This window comes from Oncorhynchus keta, chromosome 33, assembly GCF_023373465.1.
Source record: "Oncorhynchus keta strain PuntledgeMale-10-30-2019 chromosome 33, Oket_V2, whole genome shotgun sequence".
In the NCBI taxonomy this organism is placed as follows: Eukaryota; Metazoa; Chordata; class Actinopteri; order Salmoniformes; family Salmonidae; genus Oncorhynchus; species Oncorhynchus keta.
In genome coordinates this window covers 10,611,460-10,638,101 of record NC_068453.1, presented here as the reverse complement: position 1 = coordinate 10,638,101, position 26,642 = coordinate 10,611,460, and the positions used below count along the sequence as shown (strand labels likewise).

The window sequence follows — 26,642 nt, the reverse complement described above, 5'->3', positions numbered from 1 at the left end:
CTATTATCCCACAGTGTTTATATTATATGGAGAACATGGAATTTGGCAGAGAGAACAGACTGTGTGCGAGTAAGAGTAGTAAGCTGTCGGCACGATGGGAGTTTGTTCACGTCTGTTTATTTAGTTAAAGGAGTCATTTCAGTTGGCGGGACCATTGTGCGATTTTCAACCCACTCACGTTATTGATAAAAGATGACATCGTTAATATTTTGCTAATATGCTGGAGCAATCAATATTTCCATGTCTCATTGCAAATGAGAGTAGGCCGTCTTTGTAAATAAGAATTTGTTCTTAAAAAACATGTTGTCTTGTTGGACTAATCGAGTCAACCATCACCAAATATTATGTAAAAAGAAAACACACACACACACACACACACACACACACAGAGAGACACAGAGGAGTGAGAGCACTCCAGTCTATACAATAATATCTGCAGTCAAGGCTGCCAAACTCTTTTACATTATAAGTGTTTACTAGTAGAGCTCACAAGGAGCTGTTTCCTAGTCGTTAGGCCCTGGAGGAGGAGTGTGTGTGTGTGTGCATCACAGGAGGTTGGTGGCACCTTAATTGGTAAGGACAGGCTCGTGGTAATGACTGGAGTAGAATGGTATCCAACATATGGTCTCCAGGTGGTTAATGCCATTCCATTTGCTCCGTTCCAGACATTATTATGAGCCGTCCTCTCCGCAGCCTCCACTGGTATGCATGCATGCTTGGTTTACTGTATTGCCAGTGTACATGCAATATGGAGGTCTGAAAGTCCTGGAGGGGTTCAGCCAGATTGAACCGTCATCAGGTGGTGAAGGCTTGACGAGCTCCATTCGCCTCCTTTAGCACGGTGAGCCAAGATTCTTGTCTGCTGTGTGTGTGTGTGTGTGTGTGTGTGTGTGTGTGTGTGTGTGTGTGTGTGTGTGTGTGTGTGTGTGTGTGTGTGTGTGTGTGTGTGTGTGTGTGTGTGTGTGGGGAGAGAGAGAGACCTAGGAGTTCCCCAGCACTCGTGGCTCTGCATTGTGTCAGACCCAGTCTAGAACAGAACAATCTGTCTTGTTGACAGAGAGGTGAAGCTCCAGTCCTAATCACCAGCAGGCCAGAGACGACCAGGCCAAGGTGGACTCCGCTTCACCATCTACTGTGTAGTTCTGCTGGGTTTAATCCTCTGCACATACTGGAATTAACGTTTGATTGAATTAATCAAGCACAGTCTAATGAATGTAAAGGCATCCGCACATCTCCCCTAAAGAATGTGGTTTAGAAAGCAGTGTTTGTGTTTCTAGTCACTGTGGACCCAGGGGTTACCTGGGCTTTTTGTACTGCACTCTGTGACAAATGACATACAGCGATATAGCTGGGATCTCAAGCTGTCTGGTTGGTGGTCTGCACAGTGGACTTCACATACTGTCCTCTGTGACTGACCAGGGCTTTGCTATGACAATGTCACACACACACACACACACACACACACACACACACACACACACACACACACACACACACACACACACACACACACACACACACACACACACACACACACACACACACACACACACACACACACACACAGGAAAGTTTTGACTGGTTTTAATTTGTCCCCTTTAAAAACTGATATTCTGTTGGAATGTTCCCAAACCTTAGTATAGTATGTATAGTATATGCCATTTATCAGACGCTTTTATACTTACAGTCTGTATGGGTGGTCCCGGGATTGGAATGTTACCAACTGAGCTACAGAAGGACCACACCTTGCAACCCTGTCCTGTGTTCTGTCATGTCACAACCCCTTTTTTTTGGTGACAGAGCCCAAAGCAGTTGACTTGATTTATGTCTTATTTCATATGACATGCAAAACAGTTCTGTGCAGGCCAGTGTTTGTCAGTCTGCTGCCCTTTGAGAAGCGACGCTACCATTTTGCCCCCATCTCCTCCACATCTGCGTGCAGGTCAGGTCTCCAGAGAGGCCAGGAAATAACACCCATCCTCAGTGAATGAACTGTTCCAAACAGACCCAAACAACACCCATCCTCAGTGAATGGACCATTCCAAACAGACCCAAACAACACCCATCCTCAGTGAATGGACCATTCCAAACAGACCCAAACAACACCCATCCTCAGTGAATGGACCATTCCAAACAGACCCAAACAACACCCATCCTCAGTGAATGGACCATTCCAAACAGACCCAAACAACACCCATCCTCAGTGAATGGACCATTCCAAACAGACCCAAACAACACCCATCCTCAGTGAATGGACCATTCCAAACAGACCCAAACAACACCCATCCTCAGTGAATGGACCATTCCAAACAGACCAAACAACACCCATCCTCAGTGAATGGACCATTCCAAACAGACCCAAACAACACCCATCCTCAGTGAATGGACCATTCCAAACAGACCCAAACAACACCCATCCTCAGTGAATGGACCATTCCAAACAGACCCAAACAACACCCATCCTCAGTGAATGGACCATTCCAAACAGACCCAAACAACACCCATCCTCAGTGAATGGACCATTCCAAACAGACCCAAACAACACCCATCCTCAGTGAATGGACCATTCCAAACAGACCCAAACAACACCCATCCTCAGTGAATGGACCATTCCAAACAGACCCAAACAACACCTCACTCAGTGAATGGCCTCCAAACAGCCCATCCTCAGTGAATGGACCATTCCAAACAGACCCAAACAACACCCATCCTCAGTGAATGGACCATTCCAAACAGTACCCAAGCAGTGGTCTGGTTCCTCACGTTTTGGACCATTCCAAACAGACCCAAACCCACTCAATTTCGGGGAAGTTAATTTTGCCCCACAATGTATATAATGCAAAGAAATGTGTCTCGACAGGGCCCATATTGTCAAGCTATAACTCAAAAGGAACTCGTGCACCAGTGTGACTCATCACCATGGGAAGCACTGTACTTGCCCTTTACTCAGTTGCTCAGAAATAAGCGCAGGAGCTACAGAGGTGGTTGACGAGCAGGTTAAAAGGTCTGTAGGCCTATGGAGCACTGATAACACCACAAGGGTCCCTAAGAATGTCTGTAGACTTCAGGACAGGGGAAATGACGCTGCGCTCTCTGGGCCTGGCGGAGACAGTGGAGGACGGGGACGAGCGTGGGAATGGGCCAGACGTTTTGGCAGTAAATCACGCCCCCCTCCCTGTGCACTCTTTCTCTCTCTCTCTCCATTTTAGTCCAGTAGAGGTGAAGAAGTAGTTTTCCCATGGGCTTTCCGAAGTTGTTTTCACAGACATTGCTGAGATATTTTGTCGTAAAGAAAATATATGGGAATCTTTTCCCCGAATGTGTTTGGTGACTGGACATTTCGTGCTTACTCAAGTAGTCAGGAAACTGAATGCAACATTAGGCTTAAATCAACTTTATTGTACACACTGTAAAAACGGACCACAGCAACAAATTCGGTTATGAGATATAAAACAAATGCGGAAGTGTTTTACTGTTGATAATTTCACACACTTGCAATAAAACGATTACCTTCATCCTCCAGCTACAGAATTTACTCCACCAGGAAAACATCTTCACGTGATGGCCGACATAAGTTATGCTTGTCATTGCAAGGGAAGCTGGCTAGCCAAAGTCAGGCTTTTACCCGATAGGAAGATTTATTATCTTGAATATGGGATAAGATCTCTCCCTATTTTTTTTTTTCTCTCTCTCTCTCTCTCTCTCTCTCTCTCTCTCTCTCTGGCTAAATCACTCTCTCTCTCTCTCTCTCTCTCTCTCTCTCTCTCTCTCTCTCTTCTCCTCTCTCTCTTCTCTCTCATCTCTCTCTCTCTCTCTCTGTTTCTCTCTCTCATTCTGAGATCTCTTTCTCTCTCTCTCTCTCTCTCTCTCTCTCTCTCTATTCTCTCTCTCTCTCTCTCATTAGGCTTAAATCTTTATTCTCTCTCTCTCGGAAGTGTTCTACTCTCTCTCTCTCTCTCTCTCTCTCTCTCTCTCTCCTCTCTCTCTCTCTCTCTCTCTCTCTCTCTCTCTCTCTCTCTCTCTCTCTCTCTCTCTCTCTCTCTCTCTCTCTCTCTCTCTCTCTCTCTCTCTCTCTCTCTCTCTCTCTCTCTCTCTCTCTCTCTCTCTCTCTCTCTCTCTCTCTCTCTCTCTCTCTCTCTCTCTCTCTCTCTCTCTCTCTCTCTCTCTCTCTCTCTCTCTCTCTCTCTCTCTCTCTCTCTCTCTCTCTCTCTGGAGGAGAGGCCGTACTGAAGTGATATGTCTTCTATAAGGAATGAGGATATTGCATTGGGGCCTTCGTTGGCGCATCAGTCTAGAGCCAAGCGTTTGCTTGACAAGAATGCTAACTAAGCTGTTAAGAGTTGGTTGGACTGTCCATGAAGCATCGTCAACCCTGAGATACTGTCATACTAACTGCGCTGTGCCACTAAGGACTGGCTGTTGTCTCAGTTTCCCATGACATTTGGGCTGTTTCTGGGACAATACTATTCTCCAGAGGTTAAGTCGGTCTTTGCTGCTTTTTATTTTTTTAATGTTTTTTTTATATATATTTTTTATAAACTGCACTTCTAGCCAGTCATCTATGTGCAAATGTTAAGCATGAAGAGCAATGTAGACTGTTAGAATAGAGCTTCTAGTCTGATGGAATTGTTCATGTGTATCAAATTGCAGAGCGGTGCAGACCTTTTAGCATACACATTCTCTCCCTGGCACTCAAATGCACATGCACTCCCATGCACTGTAAGTGAGAGGGAGAGAAAGAGAGTGTGGGTGTTTCACAATATGCACGTGTACTCATGTGTTCCGAGTACGCAAATAGGAGCACGGAGCAGTCGGAGTATGAGCACAGAGGGCAGTTCTCCGATGCGTACTTTGTTCCTACACGTTTTGAAGCATGTGTCAATGCAAGCTTCAACTGAAATATTCCCAAGATCGTTGATGTAAGATGACGAGAGAGCGAGAGAGGTGTGTCACTGTCCCCCCAGGTTTAGTTTGGGCGTGAGCAGAGTCTTGTGTTCAATTATAACAACATTCCTCAGTCAGTTTACCCAGCAGGAGAGCCTGCTGTTCGCAAGCTGTAAAGCCTCCCATAAAACCACTCTGCTTAACATGTTAACTGCACATGCTTCAGTAACATGCAATACGCACTGCCAAACGACCATATGATGTCAGCTCAGCCGATGCCTGACAGTGATGTTGAAGATCACACCGAGGCAGACAGAATGGAGCTCTTCTCACAAACAACAGAGGCGGGAAGAGAAGAAGTTGGTTCAGACCTTTAGGGGAGTGGCTTTCCCAATGTTTCATGACCGATTCATGAAATTGACGATTAATGTAAATAGAATGGACTGGTGCCTTTGTTAAAAGCACATCTGTGGGCCGGAGACTTTCCTGTCAGACTGTCAAACAGCAGGGCATTGAGATCAGTGATCTGGCCTTTGTAAAGTTCTCGGCTGGCTAAGAGTACAGGCAAAACACCCAGACTCACACACACACACGTGTGTGTGTGTGTGTGTGTGTGTGTGTGTGTGTGTGTGTGTGTGTGTGCACACAGACACTATACACACTACGGCCCTTCACACACTACAGCTCCCGACCACTCCAACCCTCCACTGGGCCGAGCCTGGGCTGAGGCAGGCGTGGGCCAGCAGCCATGTTACGGTCGAGGTCCTCTCCTCTCATTGCTGGCCAAGCCACATCTCCAGACACTGTTTTCATCAGGCTGTCAAAAGTGAAACCTCAGCAGCACTGGTCTGCGCTCAGTAGCGTAAAGCAGAACAGGGAAGGGTGAGAGTACACTGAGTCAAGTAGATAAAAGACACCATGAGTCTTTATATTGTACTGTAAATACCCTGATCTGGTCTAAGGAAAGAAGGGCTTACTCTCAGCATCACTGGGAGAAAAAAATGACTTACTCTCTCTCCCCTCTCTCCCTCCATCAGGATGGCCTTCCAGGGTAGTAATGAGGATGAGGAGGAGGCTGCAAGGGAGCGTAGACGCAGGGCACGTCAGGAGAGGATGAGAGGGATGGGAGGCGAGGAGCCCAGTGACAGCGTGGTGATGACCAACAGCCACAGGTAAGACCTGAAGATGTGTGTTAGCTCCCAAACATAATGCCTAGGCTTTAGCTCAGGGGCTAACAGTATTGTGGTGGGCAGGAGATTGTGGTTTGAACCCAGTTTCCCCTTTAATAATGGATGTGTGTGTAACGAGGTTCTTATAGTAAAGTGAAACAAAAACTAGTTATCAAAAAACTATTTAGTGAACTGAAATAAAATAATTAACAAATCTGTTTGAAAAACTATACTGAATAACTGAAACGATCATCTTCGACTTCAAAACTAATTAAATAGAATAACCATCACGAATTATGTTCTGTTTTAGTTTTTTGGCAAGATGGCTTTGCCAAGAGCAGCACTGCAGATATTTGGAAGGTTTGAGTGGTAAGTCTAAATCAACCTTACTGCAGACGAAAGGCGAGGAGTGAAGTCGGGGGAGATGCATCTGCGACAGCCGAAAGTCGGACACCAATGTGGTTTTCCAACAGCGAGGCGCAAAGTGTCGAAATCAACATGTATCTAACCCCCATGTCACACACCAAACAGAAAATATCCCAATGTTATATTATGTTGTTGCACGTTGTACAGTCAATGATGGAGAGAGAACCTCAAATATCACATTTATTTGTATATATCCACTGTACACATAAACCACGGACAATTGGTTCCTGTTTCCCAGGTGGCCACAATGAGTCTTTAAAGTGCGATGAGCCAAGTGAAGTCCCACCGGCAAAACCCTCACGATGCTGGGCCAATTGTGCGCCGTCCTATGGGACTCCCGGCCAACGCCCGTTGTGGCACAGCCTGGGAAATGAACCTGGGTCTCTAGCACTGCATGGGATGTAGTGCCTTATGCCGCTGCGCCACTTCGGAGGCCCTAAGTTGGACCATTTTTATCCCCAGAATGCAACACGCTTTGAAAGATTTGACAAAAGCGATCTGCTCGACCGCGTCATTTGAGACGAGCACGATGCAAGATGATACTCTGTGTGAGAGCATCATCTGCGAATGTGCACGGGTGCGCTGCACACGGCGTGGGAGCTACGGGACCACAACTGGTTCCTGGTTGTTGTTGTGGGAATTGACCCACTACTACTGTTTTCTTTGTGCATCTACAGTTGAATTCAGAAGTTTACACACACCTTAGTCAAATACATTTATACTCCGTTTCCAGACATTTAATCCCTGTAAAAATGTCCTTGTCTTAGGTCAGTTAGGATCACCACTTTATTTCAAGAATGTGAAATATAAGAATAATAGTAGGGAGAATGATTTACTTCTGCTTTTATTCCTTTCATCACATTCCCAGTTGGTCAGAAGTTTACATACTCAATTAGTATTTGGTGGCATTGCCTTTTACATTTTTTTACTTGGGTCAAACGTTTCGGGTAGCCTTCCATAAGCTTCCCCCAATAAATTGGGTGAATTTTGGCCCATTCCTCCTGACAGAGCTGGTGTCACTGAGTCAGGTTTGTAGGCCTCTTTGCTCGCACATGCGTTTTCAGTTCTGCCCACACATTTTCTATCGGATTGAAGTCAGGGCTTTGTGATGTCCACTCTATTACCTTAACTTTGTTGTCCTTAAGCCATTTTGCCAAAACTGGAAGTATGCTTGGGGTCATTGTCCATTTTTGGAAGACCCATTTGCGACCAAGCTTTAACTTCCTGACTGGTGTCTTGAGATGTGGATATATTGAAGCAACATAATTTTCCTACTGATGATGCCATCTATTTTGTGAAGTGCACCAGTCCCTTCTGCAGCTAAGCACCCCCACAACATGATGCTGCCCCCGTGCTTCACGGTTGGGATGGTGTTCTTTGGCTTGCAAGCCCTTTTTCCTTCAAACATAATGATGGTCATTATGGCCAAACAGTTCTATTTTTGTTTCATCAGACCAGAGGACATTTCTCCCAAAAATGACGATCTTTGTCCCCATGTGCAGTTGCAAACTGTAGTCTGGCTCTTTTATATTGGGTTTGGAGCAGTGGCTTCCTCCTTGCTGAGCGGCTTTTCAGGTTATGTCGATATAGGACTCGTTTTACTGTGGATGTAGATAATTTTGTACCGGTTTCCGCCAGCATCTTCACAAGGTCCTTTTGATGTTGTTCTGGGATTTATTTGCACGTTTCGCACCAAAGTACGTTCATCTCTAGGAGACCGAACGCGTCTCCTTCCTGAGCAGTATGACGGCTGCGTGGTACCATGGTGTTTATACTTGCGTACTATTGTTTGTACAGATGAACGTGCTACCTTCAGGTGTTTGGAAATTGCTCCCAAGGATGAACCAGACTTGTGGAAGTCTACAATTTTTTTCTGAGGTCTTGGCTGATTTCTTTCGATTTTCCCATGATGTCAAGCAAAGAGGCACTGAGTTTGAAGGTAGGCCTTGAAATACATCCTCCAATTGACTCAAAATATGTCAATTAGTCACGTTTTAAACTGTTTAAAGGCACAGTCAACTTGGTGTATGTAAACTTCTGACCCAGTGGAATTGTGAAATAATCTGTCTGCAAACAATGGTTGGAAAAATTATTTGTGTCATGCACAAAGTAGATGTCCTAACCGACTTGCCAAATCTATAGTTTGTTAACAAGAAATTTGTGAAGTGGTTGAAAACCCAGTTTTAATGACTCCAACCTAAGTATGTAAACTTCTGACTTCAACTGTACGTCATCTCGCTGAGTCTACCTTTGAACCTAACCCATGACCTGACCCTTCACCTTATGCATAAGTGACATCCCAAAACACACACACTAAACACGTAAATGGCTCCCAGCCTCCCACAAATAGACTTTCTTCTGTCCCTTAAACTCAAACAGAAAATAAATGATGTAAAAAATGTTTTTAGCAAACTTGAACCAGATAAACATCTTAAATCTAGTAGAAATAATAACGAATAGAAAATAACAAAACTATAACAACCTTGGTGTGTAACCCTGATCTCATCCGCTGTTGGAATGCAGCTCAGGCCATCCCTGGAGGAAGTTTCCTGTCCAGGTTTCCTGTCAGCTGTCGTTTCCTATCCTCTTCTGTTTGTGTTTTTATACAGTATACTCTCTCAATAGAATAGATGCCCGGTGGGTTGCTGTCATACTGTCGGCCAGTAGCCTTTCTATAACGTTGAATATGTCTTACAGTAGAGAAACCCAGACATCGTAGACTTCCATCATTTAGACAGAGGCCCTCTTCTTTTGTCTACCAATCGGTCATAAATAGCTCACCCTACTGTCCGCCCCCATACCATGTCCAGTCGAGGTCCGTGCAGCTGTCGACACTGGAAGTAGTGGGCTGCTCTGACATCCACCAGTACAGATGCACTGTTGTAGTGGAGAATGGTTTCTCTCTGTGAGGTCACAGCCATATCCTGTGGGTATTGAACAAGTCAGGGATTGTCTCGACCTGTGATCAGACGTAACCCGGCCCGTTGTTGGTTGCGTTGGGTTCTGTGCTAACATCTGCCAAACGGTGTTGTCAGCCTGTGTTCAACTCTGTGGGTATGTGTGAGGTGGTTGGAGGGTTGGATGCAGACCAACGTACTGTGTTGTATGGATATCCTGTCAGCTTGCTATGAGGCTCGGCAAAGGAGGTAGCTAATCGCTAGGAGAAAAAAGCAGCCATGAACTTTTGTGTCGGCCTAAGTTACGCTGTTGGACCTAACATGTGGATAAAATAACAACCTCAAGCTAGGAAGCCAGAAGACTCAGTGAGGTAAATTGATCAGACGTGTCAACTGGAAATGGAGCTGAAATGCTATTTCCCCTGTTGTTGATGTCCATATGAGCCTCTTAGAAATCCATATTGACTGTGTCGTGGTGCCCTGATCCTGGGGATTGTTCAGCAGAGAGGGGTAGTTTAACTTCAGAAGCAGTGACCACATAGCGAATTCAGTGGTTTACTGTTTTTGTCCCTCAGTGTGATATTGATTGAATGTGTAACTGACTGTGACATTCTCTCTCTCTCTCTCTCTCTCTCTCTCTCTCTCTCTCTTTTTCGCTCTCTCTTTTTATCGCTCTCTCAGTGTGACCGAGACTGTGTCGGTGTCCTCCTCCTCTGTGACCTCCTCGGGTGGAGGAGACGATGATGAGCAGGCCCTGCTGGAGCGCATGGCCAAACGAGAGGAGCGCAGGCAGAAAAGGATGATGGAAGCTCTGGAGCGAGAGAAGGATCAGAACCCCGGCAATGCCAGTAACCACGGCAGCGGGGAGAATAGTGTGGATGAGAGGTCCGTCGGCCGCAGGGGCCGTTACCAAGACAACGAAGAAGAGTTGGAAGAGCGGAACTGCCGAAAGAAGGAGGAGGAGGAGGGGAAGGCTGCTCCGGAGGAGGAAGAGGCTGAGCAGGGAGAGGAAGAAGAAGAAGAGGAGGAAGAGGTGGTGGAGGAGAAACCGAGACGATCCTATATGAGAGAACAGGTCAGTCTGTTCTTATTTTATACTTTTCTGTCCATTTTCACTTCATTTTCCGTCAGCATGTTTTCATTCATAAAATGTACCTTATTTATCCATAGGAATCCATTGACGAGAAAACTAGAAACGAGGTATGACCATGGATATATTGATTGGTTGGTGGCTGGAGTTTGCTGATCGTTTATCTGATTTTGATAAAAACGTGACACTCCCATTCCTTCTCATAGGAAGATACAGGAGAACAAGCGGTGGTTTTAAATGAGGTTAAGGAATCAGTCAACTCAGAGGCAGAGGTTGAAGAAGATGCTGAATTAAGTGATAAGGTAGAGGAACCAGATCAGTTAGAGGTAGAGGGCACGACAGTGACACCGAACAATGAGACTGAGGAAGACTGTGACATACCAACAATCCAAAACGGCTTGGATGTGGTAAGACCTTAACATAGAGGTGTGAAACAGGAGCATGAACATCTCTGGATAACTCAAATGTCTCCGAAATAATAGTCTAGCTGATCCGAAATCTGATCAGAAATCATACCGTATCATAACTCTAAAGACAACTCCTCATGCCTTTGTCAATGGAGCAGAGTAGAGGTGTAGCCTAAATGAATGTTTCCCAGACATTGAAGTTCTCTAGACGCTAAATGTGGTCACAGTGTGGTTTTGCATCCACGGTGACAGAGCTGCACCTTATAAGGTGTGGTTGTGGTCACCAGTCGTGTGATTATCTTTAATATAGTTTAATGCCATGCCATCCACTGAGTGGTCACAATACGGTCACTGTGTGTTCAGCTGCATGTTTGCCTCTGTGGGGAAGAGGTTGTGTGTGAAACCCGTGTTTTGCATCTGTTGTCATGTCGACTCACTTTCCGCAACCCCCGGTTTTGCTCTCAGGCGTGTGTCCCAAATGACACCCTATTCCCTACACAGTGCACTACTCTGAAGACTTGGGCCAAAAGTAGTCCAGTGGAGGACAGGGTGTCATTTTGGACAAAGCCAGGGTCACAGAGTGGAGTCACTGGTCCTGGTTGGAATGGTGTGATGTCACATAGAAGCACACAACCACAGACACGAGCATTCCTTCATTCCCAGAGTTCAGTGTGCTCAGGGTGTGTTCTGTGCCTGCAGGTGAATGAAAAGCAGAATGGAGGTCTGCACGAGGAGACTCCTCCAAAACACAAAAAAACAGAAAGGACCCTGAGGTAGGAGCCAGAGACATACGTGCTCTAATGGTTTAATGTGCACGCATGCGTACACACACATACAAACACACACGCACTCTGTGGTCTTCGCTTTACATTGGTCATGATTTGAAATATGGGGGGAGGAGAGAGGTGGGAGAGTCTTGCCCAAGGTGTCTGTAAGGTAATTGAAAGGCATATTTATCCCAGCGCACACAAACGCACTGTTGCTTAGCATGGTTTGTTTCTAGAGCAGAGCTGCTGTGTTTGACATGGGTCATGTAATCCTAGCTCCCCAGGGGGATGCACTGGAGTGAAACCTTAGACACACTGTTACCTTAGACAGCGCCAGGCTGAGGCTTAGTGTGTGTCTACGTGTGCATTTGTGTGCTTGTGCGTGTGGGCTGTCTTTCTACCTGTGTGACGACATAAACCTCTCCTCCTGTGCGTGACCCGCAGCCGCGGCAGCGTGCGCTCCCCGGAGGCGGGGGCGGAGGAGGAGCAGGACGACGCGGCGAACCTGGAGGCGGAGCGTAAGCTGGAGGAGCTGAAACGGCGCCGTGGCGATGCGGAGAGCGAGGAGTTCGAGAGGATGAGACGGAAGCAGCAGGAGGCTGAGCAGGAGCTGGAGGAGCTGAAGAAGAAGAGGGAGGAGAGGAGGAAGATCATAGAAGAGGAGGAGAGACAGAAGAAACAGGAGGAGGCCGAGAAGAAGGACAGAGAGGAGGTGGGGTTTGAAGTGGACAAGGGGAGTGTCTCTTTAGCAGTGATGTCTCTCTTTCTCTCTCTCTCTCTGTGCCGCTCTCCTTCACTGTTCTGCGCTCTCTCTCTCTCTCTCTCTGTCTCCGTCTCTCCCTCCCCTCATCTCAAGACTGTTCAGTTGATGTAGTCATACCACCTGTTGAAGATAACAAGCTATATGTCATATTCCTGCCTGCTTCACCATGACATGATCTTATTATACTGCATCGTTATCGGCGCACCCCTATTTGAATCCCAATAATAATTCATTTATAGGCCATCATTCTTCTTCCCCTGCTATATGACCTCACCCTAACATATCTAAGCTATGATAGTCAGTCCATAATTTGCCTGTTCACACTTGCGCTTGACACTGCACCATTCACTGTCCAATTACCTAGTCTACTGTGCTGTACTGTCTTATCCCGACAGGTTTCTCTGGTTCAATCTCAAATGGCGCCGTATCCCTATAAAGTGGACTAATTTCGATCAGGGCTCTGCGGATACGGCTCTGGTCAAAAGTAGTGCACTTTATAGGGAATAGGATGCCGTTTCAGACACTGCTTCTGTCATTTCCAGACAGGTCTCAGATCTGTGCTGTGCTTGGCTTTGACCAATGGGGTTGTCTCATGCTGTGGTGTATGAGAGAATGTTTGGTGTCAGGGCGGGAGAAGACTGGATATAGTTGGACATCAAATATAAATAGTGTTACCCTACTGCACTGTACAGTACCAATAAGAAACAGACTGTATTACAGTAACGAACTGTAAAGAGGTATTTTCACTAGAGGAGTGGTGCTTTGATCTATAGACTAGGCCAAAGTTCAATTTAGAGGAAGATACCCGCGCTTAGTTATCGTTTGCGTGCGTACATTCCTGGTTGTGCGTGTGTGACCGTTTGAATAACTGAGCGTTCTGCTGTGTTCCGCATCTCCCAGGAGGAGAAGAGGAGGATGAAGGAGGAGATAGAGAGAAGGAGGGCGGAGGCGGCCGAGAAGAGACAGCAGATGGGGGTGGAGACTGTCGACGGAGAGGCCAAACCCTTCAAATGCTTCAGCCCCAGAGGATCCTCCCTCAAGGTCAGTCAACAACTTCTGACCTTTGACCTCTCAGTCACCTCCCTCTGTGTTGTCTGTCTATGACCATGTTCGAATACTGTCACATAGATTTAACCCTGTCATCAATCTAGCAAGTACACTGCAGGGGTCCTTAAAGCTACTCAACTTGTAACAGTTGGCTCCCATATAATAGCTTGTACTTCTTAGTCTTTTTGGTGGCATAATCTCTACCTTATCTTACTTCACCTCATTCTAGGTAACGGGATAGTTTTACTGGGAACATTACGGCGTCATTGTTGTTCACAATAAGTGTCTCTGTTCTGTAGGCTTGCTACTGCGTACAAGGCATGGAAACTGGAAACGCCACAACTTATCACCATAAAGATAATATTTGTCATGGAGTAGTGTGTTTAATCAACTTATGTGAATAAACGCTCCAGTGTTGTGGAAATAAACTCCCATGCAGTGAATGTCCATGGGGGTTTTAACTATTCTGCCAATGGAGAAAATCTAATTACTACAAGTTTAGCAAATACCCATCTCACAGGCTGGACTCACTGAAACCTGCCCTGAAATAGTCTTACTTTGTGTTTTATTGTTTTTTAAAATAATTTGAGGTAATAATCTATTTCCATTTGTTGTCGTTTGTGGTCTGGTCTGTTGGTCAATGTTAACATCCTTCTATTCCTCTCCACAGCTTTACTTTGTCATCATGTTCACTGTAGGTACAGCTGATGGTAGAAGTTGCCCATAGGTTACAGATCTAGGATCAGATTACCCTTCCCCATATCTAAACCTGAACCATTAGGAGGGAGGAATGTAAAACCAGACCCTAGATCAGTGTCTATGGGCAACGTTGTTCTATTCATAGCTAATGTGTGTGTGATGCATTGTTGTGAGGTTATACTCATTCCAGTGTCTGTGTTAACATTATTGTTTTACAGTGGATTGAGTTGTGTACCTTTTTTTGTTTGATTCAGACTTACACACTCATCATTTTAATAGTAGTTTGATTTATTTTAATTGATTCCTCCAGTGTGCTGTTCCTGTAGTTCAAGTCACCATACCGTAGTTGTGACAACATTTCCTGTAGTTCCAGTGTAACGAAGACCCAGGAGGACATACTCCGATCCTCTTGTACTATTCCAGAGTAGTGACGTTAGGATGCGACGTTCCAGAAGTATTCCAGAGTAGTGACGTTAGGATGCAACGTTCCAGATGTATTCCAGAGTAGTGGCGTTAGGATGCAACGTTCCAGACGTATTCCAGAGTAGTGACGTTAGGATGCAACGTTCCAGATGTATTCCAGAGTAGTGACGTTAGGATGCAACGTTCCAGATGTATTCCAGAGTAGTGGCGTTAGGATGCAACGTTCCAGACGTATTCCAGAGTAGTGGCGTTAGGATGCAACGTTCCAGATGTATTCCAGAGTAGTGACGTTAGGATGCGACGTTCCAGAAGTATTCCAGAGTAGTGACGTTAGGATGCGACGTTCCAGAAGTATTCCAGAGTAGTGACGTTAGGATGCAACGTTCCAGAAGTATTCCAGAGTAGTGACGTTAGGATGCGACGTTCCAGAAGTATTCCAGAGTAGTGGCGTTAGGATGCAACGTTCCAGAAGTATTCCAGAGTAGTGACGTTAGGATGCGACGTTCCAGAAGTAATCCAGAATAGTGGCGTTAGGATGCAACGTTCCAGAAGTAATCCAGAGTAGTGACGTTAGGATGCGACGTTCCAGAAGTATTCCAGAGTAGGGCGTTAGGATGAAACGTTCCAGATGTATTCCAGAGTAGGGCGTTAGGATGCAACGTTCCAGAAGTAATCCAGAGTAGTGGCGTTAGGATGCGACATTCCAGAGTAGTGACGTTAGGATGCAACGTTCCAGAAGTAATCCAGAGTAGTGGCGTTAGGATGCGACATTCCAGAGTAGTGACGTTAGGATGCGACGTTCCAGAAGTAATCCAGAATAGTGGCGTTAGGATGCGACGTTCCAGAAGTAATCCAGAGTAGTGACGTTAGGATGCGACGTTCCAGAAGTAATCCAGAGTAGTGACGTTAGGATGCGACGTTCCAGAAGTATTCCAGAGTAGGGCGTTAGGATGCAACGTTCCAGAAGTATTCCAGAGTAGTGGCGTTAGGATGCAACGTTCCAGAAGTATTCCAGAGTAGGGCGTTAGGATGCGACGTTCCAGAAGTATTCCAGAGTAGGGCGTTAGGATGCGACGTTCCAGACGTATTCCAGAGTAGTGGCGTTAGGATGCAACGTTCCAGAAGTATTCCAGAGTAGTGGCGTTAGGATGCAACGTTCCAGAAGTATTCCAGAGTAGTGGCGTTAGGATGCAACGTTCCAGAAGTATTCCAGAGTAGTGGCGTTAGGATGCAACATTCCAGATGTATTCCAGAGGTGTGGCGTTAGGATGCAACGTTCCAGAAGTATTCCAGAGTAGTGATGCTAGGATGCAACGTTCCAGATGTATTCCAGAGGTGTGGCGTTAGGATGCAACGTTCCAGAAGTATTCCAGAGTAGTGGCGTTAGGATGCAACGTTACCAGAAGTATTCCAGAGTACAGAAGGACCATAGTGATGCTAGGATGCAACGTTCCAGATCTCCTCCAGATTGGCGTTAGGATGCAACGTTCCAGAAGTATTCCAGAGTAGTGGCGTTAGGATGCAACATTCCAGATGTATTCCAGAGGTGTGGCGTTAGGATGCAACGTTCCAGAAGTATTCCAGAGTAGTGATGCTAGGATGCAACGTTCCAGAAGCTGCAAATGGGAGTCAACACAGTTGGCTAGATAAAGAGGGCTGCACCCTTCAAGAACGTCAGACTCGGAGGATGCAGGAAACCGATTAGGTTAATAGGATTAGTGTACCCGCACTGGAATGGGAGCTCTTTAAAATGTGCTGCTTCAGCCTGAGAATGGGGTATTTCCTGTCGAGAGGAGTATTTTAGGAACACCCACATTCGGTAGCAGAGCTGAGCTAGAGACCAAGCAGGGTCCTTTTTTATTTCATTTTTTAGAGGGAGCAGGGATGGATGGTTGTTTTTTTTCTTTTCAGGAACGCTCCATCCCCCCCTCTCAGCCCTGTTGTCGTATATCATAAACAGCAGTCGGAGCGAGGTTCCCACAGCGCAGGGTCTGAAAAAGGCCTGTGCTGCTCTGCTCTATGCTTTTCCTGGCTGGGTGACAGTAGCTGTAGCTAGTGCTGTGGAGAACAGAACAGTCAGTCACATTGTGTCTCGCTGGGCTAGGAAAAGCCCAGTCTAAACAGGGATGTAATGGGTCTGGTAAAAAAAAAAGAGAAAGGTAGAACAGGAGAAAGGAGGAGAAGGAGGGTGCTGCTGTGTTTGGATGGTGTGTGGGATGTGGGATTACTGTGTGTGTGTGTGTGTGTGTGTGTGTGGCTACTGCCTAATAAATGGTGGATGCATAATTCACTGATCTGTCTACAGATTGGTGAAAGGGCAGAGTTTCTGAACAAGTCGGCACAGAAAAGGTGAACAGTCATTTCCATTTATTGTTTGAATCACAACCGGTGCTTTCAGTGTGAAGTCATACAGTTCAGTAATAAAATGACCCTTTGGCTAATTCTGTTGTTCTATGTTCTGAGCAGCACGGTGAAGACGTCTCACTCTCCTGTCGTCTCTAAGATTGACAACAGACTGGAGCAGTACACCTCTGTTGCGCAGGTCAGAGGTTACGCATCAACACAGATCACCTGACTAGACCTACCGTTACCAATGAGCCCTATGAGAACAAAATGAGACATTTCTCTTCTCTCCTTTGCCGACATGGATCATTCCCCACTCTGAATCCAGCACTAACACAGTTTCCCATTCCCTTTTCTCGCTCGCTCTCTGTCTCTGTGTATACACACAGAACAAGGATATGCGGTCCCCACGCTCCGGTGCCGTGGACCTGCCAATGGTGACAGATGGGATACGTAACATCAAGACCATGTGGGAGAAAGGCAACGTGTTCAACTCGCCCGGGGGCGGCGGGGGCACGTACAAGGTGGGGACCGGATTAACAACGGGACTCTGGAACTCCGTTTGGGAGCGGTTTGGGAGGAAGTCAGGACCGGGGAGGGGGGGGGGCTGAGAGAGAGGAAGGGGCTCGTTTCACTGCCACTTCCTGTTCATCCCCGATGACGAGCTGCCCAGGGCGTTCTGCTGAAGTTGAACTTTGTCCGTGTCTGTTCCCCCTTTCCACACAGGAAGCAGCTGGGATGAAGATAGGTGTGGCGGGCCGCATCAACGACTGGCTGAATAAAACCCCCGAGAGCAAAACGCCGGGAGGAAGGCCCGCGGTAGGTCATCTCCACGGCAACCACTTACTGTACAGTGCTTTTGTCCTCTTTGCACTTCTTCATCTAATCCTTCATTGAGATGAACTACGTCTTTTTCAAGGGAGACAGCGAACAGACACTCATTATGAAACATACTATATGTGCGGCCCCCAACTCTGTGTTGCTCCTGCACTTCGGCTGTAGTATAAGCGAGTATTCATCAGACCAGACTCGATATTAGGAAGGTGTCCTTAATGTTTTATGCGGTATTTACTAATAGCTTTGAGAAGCGCTGTTAGCTACCATGTATTTTTTTGTATATGTATTAATAATTGCCTGCAAATAATGGTTGTAAGCAGTAGTCAGATGATGTGCCGTGTTGGGAGAAAATAGTCTAGCGTCACCCAGGGCATTTGAAATACAAATCATAGCAAAGTGGATGAGCTGTTGAGTTATAACCATGAAGTCACGAATGGGAAAAAAACACACAGCACTTAACAGCAGTCATTTATTTGTGTTGTAAAAGCACATATCACATATTGTCAGAGTACGTATTAGTTTTAATATGAAATGTGGCACGGTTCCTACCATGGATCACATGCAGGTTATCAGAAGGACTTAGAGATTTAGTCAGACAGGCTGCTTCCCATGCTGGGCTGTGTGGATGCATTCCAACATACCAGTCATTCATCTCAAATGGCACCCTATTCCCTACGTAAGTGCACTACTTTTGACCAGGGCCCATATTCAGCATTTATCCCATTATTTTACCCAAAAGACTCAGGTTTTTCTGTTTCTATCTACGCGGGCCCGGCACCCGTGTCTCACTGAGTCATGGCTATGGTGAACCTGCTTTAATTAAAAGCAACAGTCTTGAATGATGCAACGGTCGTTGATTCTGCTCGCCCCAAGTCTTTAGGCGGCAGGTAGCCTCATGGTCAAGAGTGTTGGGCCACTCACCAAAATGTCACTGGTCTGAATCCCTGAGCTGACTAGGTGAAAAATCTGTTGATGTTCCCCTGAACAGGGAACTTAACCCTAATTGCTCCTATAAGTCGTTCTGGATAAGAGTGTCTGCTAAATGACTCAAATGTAGTGTCACACTGATGATAACTCAAAGACCTGACATTAACATAAAACACTGGAGCTTGTAGAGTACTCCATAATGCTCTGATCAAAAATAGTGCATGGAATAAGGGTGCCATTTTGAATGCACTACAGTCCCTTAATCACTGTGGTCCCACTCCTGGACTATATTTCAACTTCAGACGGTGCTTATTTTAAGACGTTCAGGCACCCAGACCTGTTTTCGAATAGGTGCACAGTGTGAGGGGCAGCACTAGATATGAATGCAAACTCACATACGGTAGCCACTGCCATAACCACTGTAGGAGTCATAGATCATGGTGACGTAGTGATACGCCATGTGGCCGCTAGAGGGCCGTTGCCATGGTGACGCGGCGTTGAGAAGAAGTGGTGCAGAAGGTCAGGGCGTTGTGAGTGGTGTGGTGTGGCTGGTTATACGGCCGGTAACATGATACCTGCTGCCGACCGCTATGAACCCCTGTAGTTTTGCACGGACGTTAAAAGTAACTGTCTCTTAAATCATTTCCGTAAAAGACTTGATTGAATCGTGATCGCTCTCCGATATAGATTCTGATATGGGTGACTGACTTGCTCTCTGGGAATGTTTGCTCTGGTCTGCCTCTGCCTGCTGACAAATGTCTTGAAGTGACTGCAACACCTGTGTCTCCCTCTTGTGGTTAAACGGAGCATAACACAATTGCATTTCTGAAATAAATATTTTACTGACTGTCGCTCTTTCTTGTCTTCTTTCCTTTAGAAGCTTCTTCCATTCTTCAATCTGACTGTTTCTCATTTCCTCTGCGAGATCAGCACCTCTCTGCCTGGTAGTCCTTCTCTCTGTCTTTTTTTACCCTTCTTCTTCCCACTGGACTTCTCTTTCTGCCTCCTCTCCTCTCATCCCTTTTCTCAGCACCTCAGGTATTGTAAAGTAATACAACCCAACTGTTGACGCATTTCTGTTTCCTCAACTCAAATACTGCAGCCATTGTTGGAATTGTGTGTCTTGAATATGAGTTGACGAGGACTACAGACACTGATGCACTCCCCCCTCTTCCTTTTTCCATCCCTCCCGTCTCTCTCTGCAGGATCTGAAGCCAGGAGATGTGACTAACAAGAGAAGTCTCTGGGAAAACAAGGGCTCCTCCCCAGCCAAGGTAACCTGGCCCACCTGAACTCTTCATAGTACACACACTCACACACAAACACTCTTAGAAAAAAAGTACTATCTAGAACCTTGAAGGGTTCTTCAGCTGTCCCAATAGGAGAACCCTTTGAAGAACCCGTTTTAATTCTAGGTAGAACCTATTTGGTTCCAGATAGAACCTTTTGGGGTTTTGGAAAGGCTTTTCCTATGGGGACAGACAAAGAACCCTTTTGGAACCCTTTTCTCTAAGAGTGTACACACACATGCATAAACACACATACCTGAGTTTAGACCATGGCTAATGCCATGAAGAAAGGACACTGAACAGAAATATTAACGCAACATGTAAAGTGTTGTTCCCATGTTTCATGAATTGAAATAAAACATCCCAGAAATGTTCCATAGCAACAAAAAGCGTATTTCTCTAAAATGTTATCTCACAAATTTGTTTACATCGCTGCTAGCGAGTGTTTCTCCTTTGCCAAGATAATCCATCCACCTGACAGATGTGGCATATCAAGAAGCTGATTTAAACAGCATTATCATTCACACAGGTGCCCCTTGTGCTGGGGACAATAAAAGGCCACTCTAAAATGTGAAATTTTGTCACACAACACATTGCCACAGATGTCTCAAATTTTGAGGGAGCATACATTTGGCATGCTGACTGCAGGAATGCCCACCAGAGCTGTTACCAGAGAATTGAATGTTAATTTCTCTACCTTCGTCATTTTAGAGAATTTGGCAGTATGTCCAACTGGCCTCAACCGCAGACCACGTGTATGGCATTGTGTGGGTGAGCGGTTTGCTGATGTCAATGTTGCGAACAGACTGCCCCATGGGGGTGGTGGGGTTTATGGTATGGGCAGGCTTAAGCTACGGATGACTAACACAATTGCATTTTATCGATGGCAATTTAAATGAACAGAAATACCGTGATGAGATCCTGAGGCCCTTTTAAAGTATCTGTGACTAACAGATGCATATCTGTATTCCCAGTCATGTGAAATCCATAGATAGGAGATAATGAATTTATTTCAATTGACTGATTTCCTCATATGAACTGTAACTCAGTAAAATCTTTTAAATTCCTGCTTGTTGCGTTTTATATTTTTGTTCAGTATAGTTACAGATATGCAAAAAGTTTGCAAAAATCCCAAAAATTACTGGAATTTGTACCATCATACTTTCTCACACACTTGTGTCCCAAATGGCACCCTACTCCCTAAACAGAGCACTTTTTTATTTCTTTTTTATTTTACTACAGCCCTATGGGTCTTGGTCTAAAGTAGTGCACTACATAGGGTGTAAGGTGCCAATTGGGACACACATACAGTATACTCCCCAGTACATTCGCATGATGTCACACAACAACAGTACACCTAAAACTATACCTGGGGAGTGTTTTGAGGCCCTGTAGTATTAATCTGTTAGTTAATAATATCATATGATGTACATTTGCCAGCTAGGGGGATAACAACGGCTTGTTGCTTTGTCTTGTTTCTGTTTGAAGAGCTCTGAAGAAGAGCTCTCTTAGCTAGTTGACTTCACCGTTAACTAGTCTGGAAACCCTGGAGAGGTAAAGATGTTTTAAAGATGTCAACTTCGCTGCACTGATATTATCACTGGAATGACCTCAGTCTACTACGATGTCAGGTCTTCTTCTCTTTTATTGGTAAAAATCACACTCAGGCCTGGTCCCAGATCTGTTTGTAGCAATGACAATAGGAGCTGGCAAGTCAGCACAAACATATCTGGAACCAGCTGCACTGTTAAGGGCTTTGTGTTGTGCTATTGTTATTCTATGGGTAATTAGAGCCTCAAGTGCCTTTCACAAAACGTCTGTTCTATGTTTTTTTTCCAGCCTCTCATTTCTATGCCTCTCTTGACACAGCAGCAGCCATGCTTCCTGTATAGTCCTTTCTACTTTGCTCTATATTTCAATTCATGTTGTTGTAGAAGTACACTTCATTTTACACAACTCTGGCCTTGCTAGCAGAACCATTACTTGCTACTGTATGTGTGGGTCCTTTTAACCACATTCTGAACAGGCAATTGTAAGGACAGCTATCTCCAACCTCTACTGTGACCCTCGTAATACAGGACCCCATGGTGCTCCAATGACCACAGTGTTGGCCACAACCCCACCATGTGGCTTCCTGTTATTTACGAGGATAAAATTTCACCGATAAAAGACACCAATAATGATATTTATTTATGGAATGGCTCTAAATTTGGCCCCTGGAGCGGAGAGGCTTGTGAAATAGGCCTTGCTCTGCAGTCTCCCGATAGCTGAACACACAGACAGAGTATAGCAACCTGCCAGCAGTGCAGTCCAATGCTGTGGCGAGCCACATAGAGCTGGAGGGCCACTAGACTGCTGGTTAGTGCTGACGTAAACCAGGCGTGGAGCTGGGGAAGGTAGGGGGCTGGCGGTTATGAGCTGTGTTATTAACTAACCACACATTGTGGTGATGTCAGGAGAGCTGTATGAGGGGATAGGGGACGTAGGGGCCTGATGGACTTGGGATGAGTTCATGGAAGTGGGCGGGGTATCGGTGTTTGCGTCCAGAATGGCCCTGGTCAAAATTAGTGCACACTGTAGGCAATAGGATGATATTTGCGACACACAGGACATTGTTACCACAGGGAACTGTGGGAGATGTCGCCCACGAACCACCACAACCAGGCTGTACTGGATATACTTAGCGTGGTTGTGTGTTTTTTTTGTAGATGCAGGGTTTGGATGTGTTGGGCAGGATGTTCATGTTGTTTCCCAATACCCCCGATTGGCTGGAATAATCTTCTTGGTTCGGGCAGGTAGCCTAGTGGTTAGGGCGTTGGACTAGTAACTGAAAGGTTGCAAGATCGAATCCCTGAGCTGACAAGGTAAAGAAATCTGTTGTTCTGCCCCTGAACAAGTCAGTTCACCCACTGTTCCTAGGCTATCATTGTAAATAAGAATTTGTCCTTAACTGACTTGCCTACTTAAATAAATAAAATAAAATATATATTTTTTTTTTATATGCACTCTGTCTCAAACCTCTGTCTCAAACTAGAGGCCTTAAAAAGAATGGAAATCATTCTCAAATTAACATAAAACCTTCCTTATTAATGTAGAAGAGATCAATTTGGTCGAACCACAGCCTGAGATTGAAAGGTTCCAGTGCACACAGTATCTCTCAGGGTATGGCAGCATTGACTAAATGGACTGTTGAAGTGACTGCTACCTCGGATGACTTTCTCTCTGACTTTTCTCTCCATCTATCTTCTCTCAGGTGACTGGTAGAGGGGAGAATAAATCTGTTGCCAATGGTGAGTCCATTCTGTTACCATAACCAACATCGTTTTAAGCCTTATGCGGAGGTCAAAGTTGACTGACTGTGTGTGTGTATCTGTGCCCATCTTGTTTGGGCCTATGCATGTCTTTGTATCTACAATAGTCATAAGTCTGCTCTACTGACAATACACACCCAGAGTCAGTGAGGTTAAAGGGGACTGCTCCGTCTGAAAAAGGACAGGGAAAGGAGCCTGTTGTAAGTTATGACCATGTGGCCCGGCAGCACCCATAACTCCCTCCCTTCCTTCCCCAGCTCCCATAACTCCTTCCCTCCCTCCCTATAACACCATCGCCCCTGGGACCTGGTGCCAGCTGTAAATCATCTCTGTTTGCTGTTTGGCTCTGGCAAATGGCGGTTTCAGATGCCACTTTCGCATTGTGTTCTATTTCCAAAGTGGCCTGTCCACCACGACTCTTTTGTCCCAGTAGAGAGAACTGGCCTTCAGGGATGTCGGACGTGTCTGTGAAATGTGTCGTTTGTCAAACCCCCCCCATCCTCAACCCCCTCCTTACCCCGACATGGATACTATTGTTGGGGTCGGACCTTCCAGGCTGTGAACAAATTAACAGCTGTTGGGTTGACACACTACTAGCTCGTGTGGTGGAAGATTATCACGCAATACACCTAATTTTGTCAGGGGCTAGCAGAGGAGAGGCAAACCTAATGTAACAAGCTCACTTCACCATTCAGGCAAGGTGTGGTTCCATATTTGGTGCATTCTGAAAATCTCGACCCCAGACGATCTGTGTCTCTCTCTACTTTTTAATGGTGAATGTGTAAAAGTAGAGCGAGACGCTTGAAATAGCTACACACGTCCAACGTTTCTCGACACACACACACACACACCTTGTATTCACTCCCCCTCTTTGTTGTCGCTGAGAGAAGGGCAAATGGCAACATGGCAGGAGTTCGTTATATAAATATCAGTAGAGACGGGTAGGCAGGCAGGGACCTCAGAGGCCTCTGACACCACATCGAACAGCATGCAGCAACCCCAGTCTCATGCAGAAAGGCCTGCTTGACTGTTAGTCATACTGCAAAGACTTAACACCAGATCAAGATTACTACCAAGACCGAGGTCTCTTTAGCTGGCTAAATTTGACTGACTGTGTGTGTAGAGGCATAATGGTTTTGTCCTTCGGCTAGACATCCTACACCTCTTTCTAATAGATACGGTAGTTAAATAAAGGTGTATGTCAAAAGTATGTGTGGGTAGCTGGAAGGATGTGTTGGTCTAACCCATCTGAAATAGGTTAGAGGTTAGAGTATTCAACTCTTAGATTTTGACTGTAGCTCTGATAGACTTGTCTCTGTCCCTCAGCAGGTATGGGACACGAATGATACGAAGAGCTTCTTCTGAAGGCTGGTGGGGACCAAGACAATCCAAGACTCTTCCTTTTTCTATGTGTATTATACCAAAACAATATGACCACCACCCTGAGGGAACCCAAGGAATGGAGAGAAACAGGAGATTTTATTTAATAACCACTGTACTGAAACGAATTAGCCACCATCTCGTATCTACAGTGTAGTGCCTTTTGCACAACGAATTTGCTATGATTTTACTTTCTCAACAAACAAAATAATATGCTGTGAAATTTGGATGTTTTATGGTATGGTGATTTGTTTTATATGTAATAAGCAAAAACTTGCAGAAGAAAAAAATAATAATTGAGATTAGATGTATTTCCCATACGCTCTTCAGTACGTATGTACTTTTGATATAGTAGAGAAATGGTTTTTATGAGGTTTCCAGTTCCACAATCATCTCCGTGTTCCAAAGAGAGATATCTACCATCGATGCTCTGTCCATGTCGTCCATCTCACTTCTTTTTTTATTTATATTTAAAGCAAAGCTTCACACGTGGCTATTTTATTCATGTTCACCAGTTCAGGAGAGAGATTATAAGCACTCCGTAGATTTGGCTTATTTCACTTTATTTTGTCTTACCAATAGTGCAACAACGGTCTGAGTTAATATGTGTTAGCACAGAAGTACACGTCGTTATGAATATTATACTGTATCTTCTATTACAGCTTTATACTCAAGATTTGTTTCGCTTTTGTACTCTAAAATTAAATGACTACCAACCGACAAGAGGCAATGAAAGGCAGTGCAAGCAACTAAAGGAAAGTTGTATATTAAGACGGCTATTATAACGTTTATTATCCTCGTTTCAATTTATTTATGTTTTTTTTTTTTTTTTTTTTTTACGTGTTTTGTCACTGGCTGATTTTGTGGCTTTTGTACCTGCTGTTTTGAATCTCTAAATTCACTTTGTTAAACTTTCAAACAACCCATAATGCAGCAGGTGTACTTAAGAGTTACATCCTCATTTTAGGGAATCTCTGACCCACAACATTCCCACACCACTAAGCACACCGCCGGGCTTATTCACATGCATGCTCCAATGGCTTCTATCCAGGATGTTAAGGACCTCCGCGTTGTCAGTGAGGTTGTCTGAATATAGCAGGCCAGATACACATTTATACACCATGCCTGTACCTTGAGACGGCATCGGTTTTAAGCCGTATGCCGCCTTGCCATTTAAGCCCAAATCCCATGTACTAATAACTATCGGACTCTGGAAGAAGGGAAAGTGCACATTTAGATGTGGACAATGATCGAGGGTTGAGTCAGTCAACAGAAGACACATTTTGACTCCAGACGACAATTGCACTTGACGCTTGTTTTGAGTTTTCTTAAAGTTGCATTTGCGTTATGTAAGATCGTGTTTCCAGCACAAATCCTTTACATACAAAATGGTCTCAAGGCCTTGTTGTTGCAGGCACCGAATAAACTGTAACTTCCACTTTGCCAACTCAGTTTGACTTCAGCTGTTTCTTTCTTCTTCTTCTACCGTTTCATTATTGAGGTTTATGCGTTTCACGTTTCGCTCATTCATTTTTGCATGACATGCTTTGTTGATATGGGTATTAAATAAAGGTCATCAAGGGCATTGAAAGATTGTTCTGTGTAAACCTTGACAATCACATTCCAGGACTCCTTCGAACTACAAGCAATGGAGTCTGACCAAAATATATGACATTATTTTACATTGCTGTTATTTCATATTTTGGTAATTTAGCTTTTTATTTCAAACACCCTCATTTATTGTGTAGAGTTAACTATGCAAGGCACACTATCTGCAGTTTCCGATCAAACTTTGATGGTAGTGGGTAGTTTCCTACAGAATAAATGTTCTGAAATATTTGTACCGCTGACTCAACAACCGCAATAAAGAGATATAAATTGTTCCAATTTGTCTAGTTTATTTTCCTCTTTCTCTCTTAACACTGAACTCACAATATCATTGGCTGCTTAGACCGTTCAACCTCTACCTATCTTGGAACTCGG

General features: G+C 45.1%; 1 protein-coding gene across 12 annotated transcripts in view; it reads left to right on the top strand.

Annotated features, from left to right (window-relative positions):
• The window catches only part of LOC118366215 (non-muscle caldesmon-like), a 54,121-nt gene extending 27,579 nt beyond the window's left edge, over positions 1 to 26,542 (top strand). For 3 of the 12 annotated variants that reach the window (XM_052491872.1, XM_052491870.1, XM_035748712.2), the window contains 14 exons: positions 5,922 to 6,056; positions 10,058 to 10,451; positions 10,547 to 10,576; positions 10,673 to 10,873; positions 11,573 to 11,646; positions 12,085 to 12,352; positions 13,304 to 13,444; positions 16,878 to 16,921; positions 17,039 to 17,114; positions 17,305 to 17,439; positions 17,642 to 17,734; positions 19,885 to 19,953; positions 23,222 to 23,258; positions 24,606 to 26,542. In XM_052491872.1, coding sequence (XP_052347832.1) covers positions 5,922 to 6,056; positions 10,058 to 10,451; positions 10,547 to 10,576; positions 10,673 to 10,873; positions 11,573 to 11,646; positions 12,085 to 12,352; positions 13,304 to 13,444; positions 16,878 to 16,921; positions 17,039 to 17,114; positions 17,305 to 17,439; positions 17,642 to 17,734; positions 19,885 to 19,953; positions 23,222 to 23,258; positions 24,606 to 24,625 — 1,717 coding nt within the window. In that variant the 3' untranslated portion in view covers positions 24,626 to 26,542. Of the gene's footprint in view, positions 1 to 5,921; positions 6,057 to 10,057; positions 10,452 to 10,546; positions 10,577 to 10,672; positions 10,874 to 11,572; positions 11,647 to 12,084; positions 12,353 to 13,303; positions 13,445 to 16,877; positions 16,922 to 17,038; positions 17,115 to 17,304; positions 17,440 to 17,641; positions 17,735 to 19,884; positions 19,954 to 21,456; positions 21,523 to 23,221; positions 23,259 to 24,605 lie in introns of all 12 variants that reach the window. The other 9 variants (XM_052491877.1, XM_052491875.1, XM_052491876.1 and 6 more) reach the window with 7 other exon arrangements.
• Positions 26,543 to 26,642: the final 100 nt, after the last annotated feature.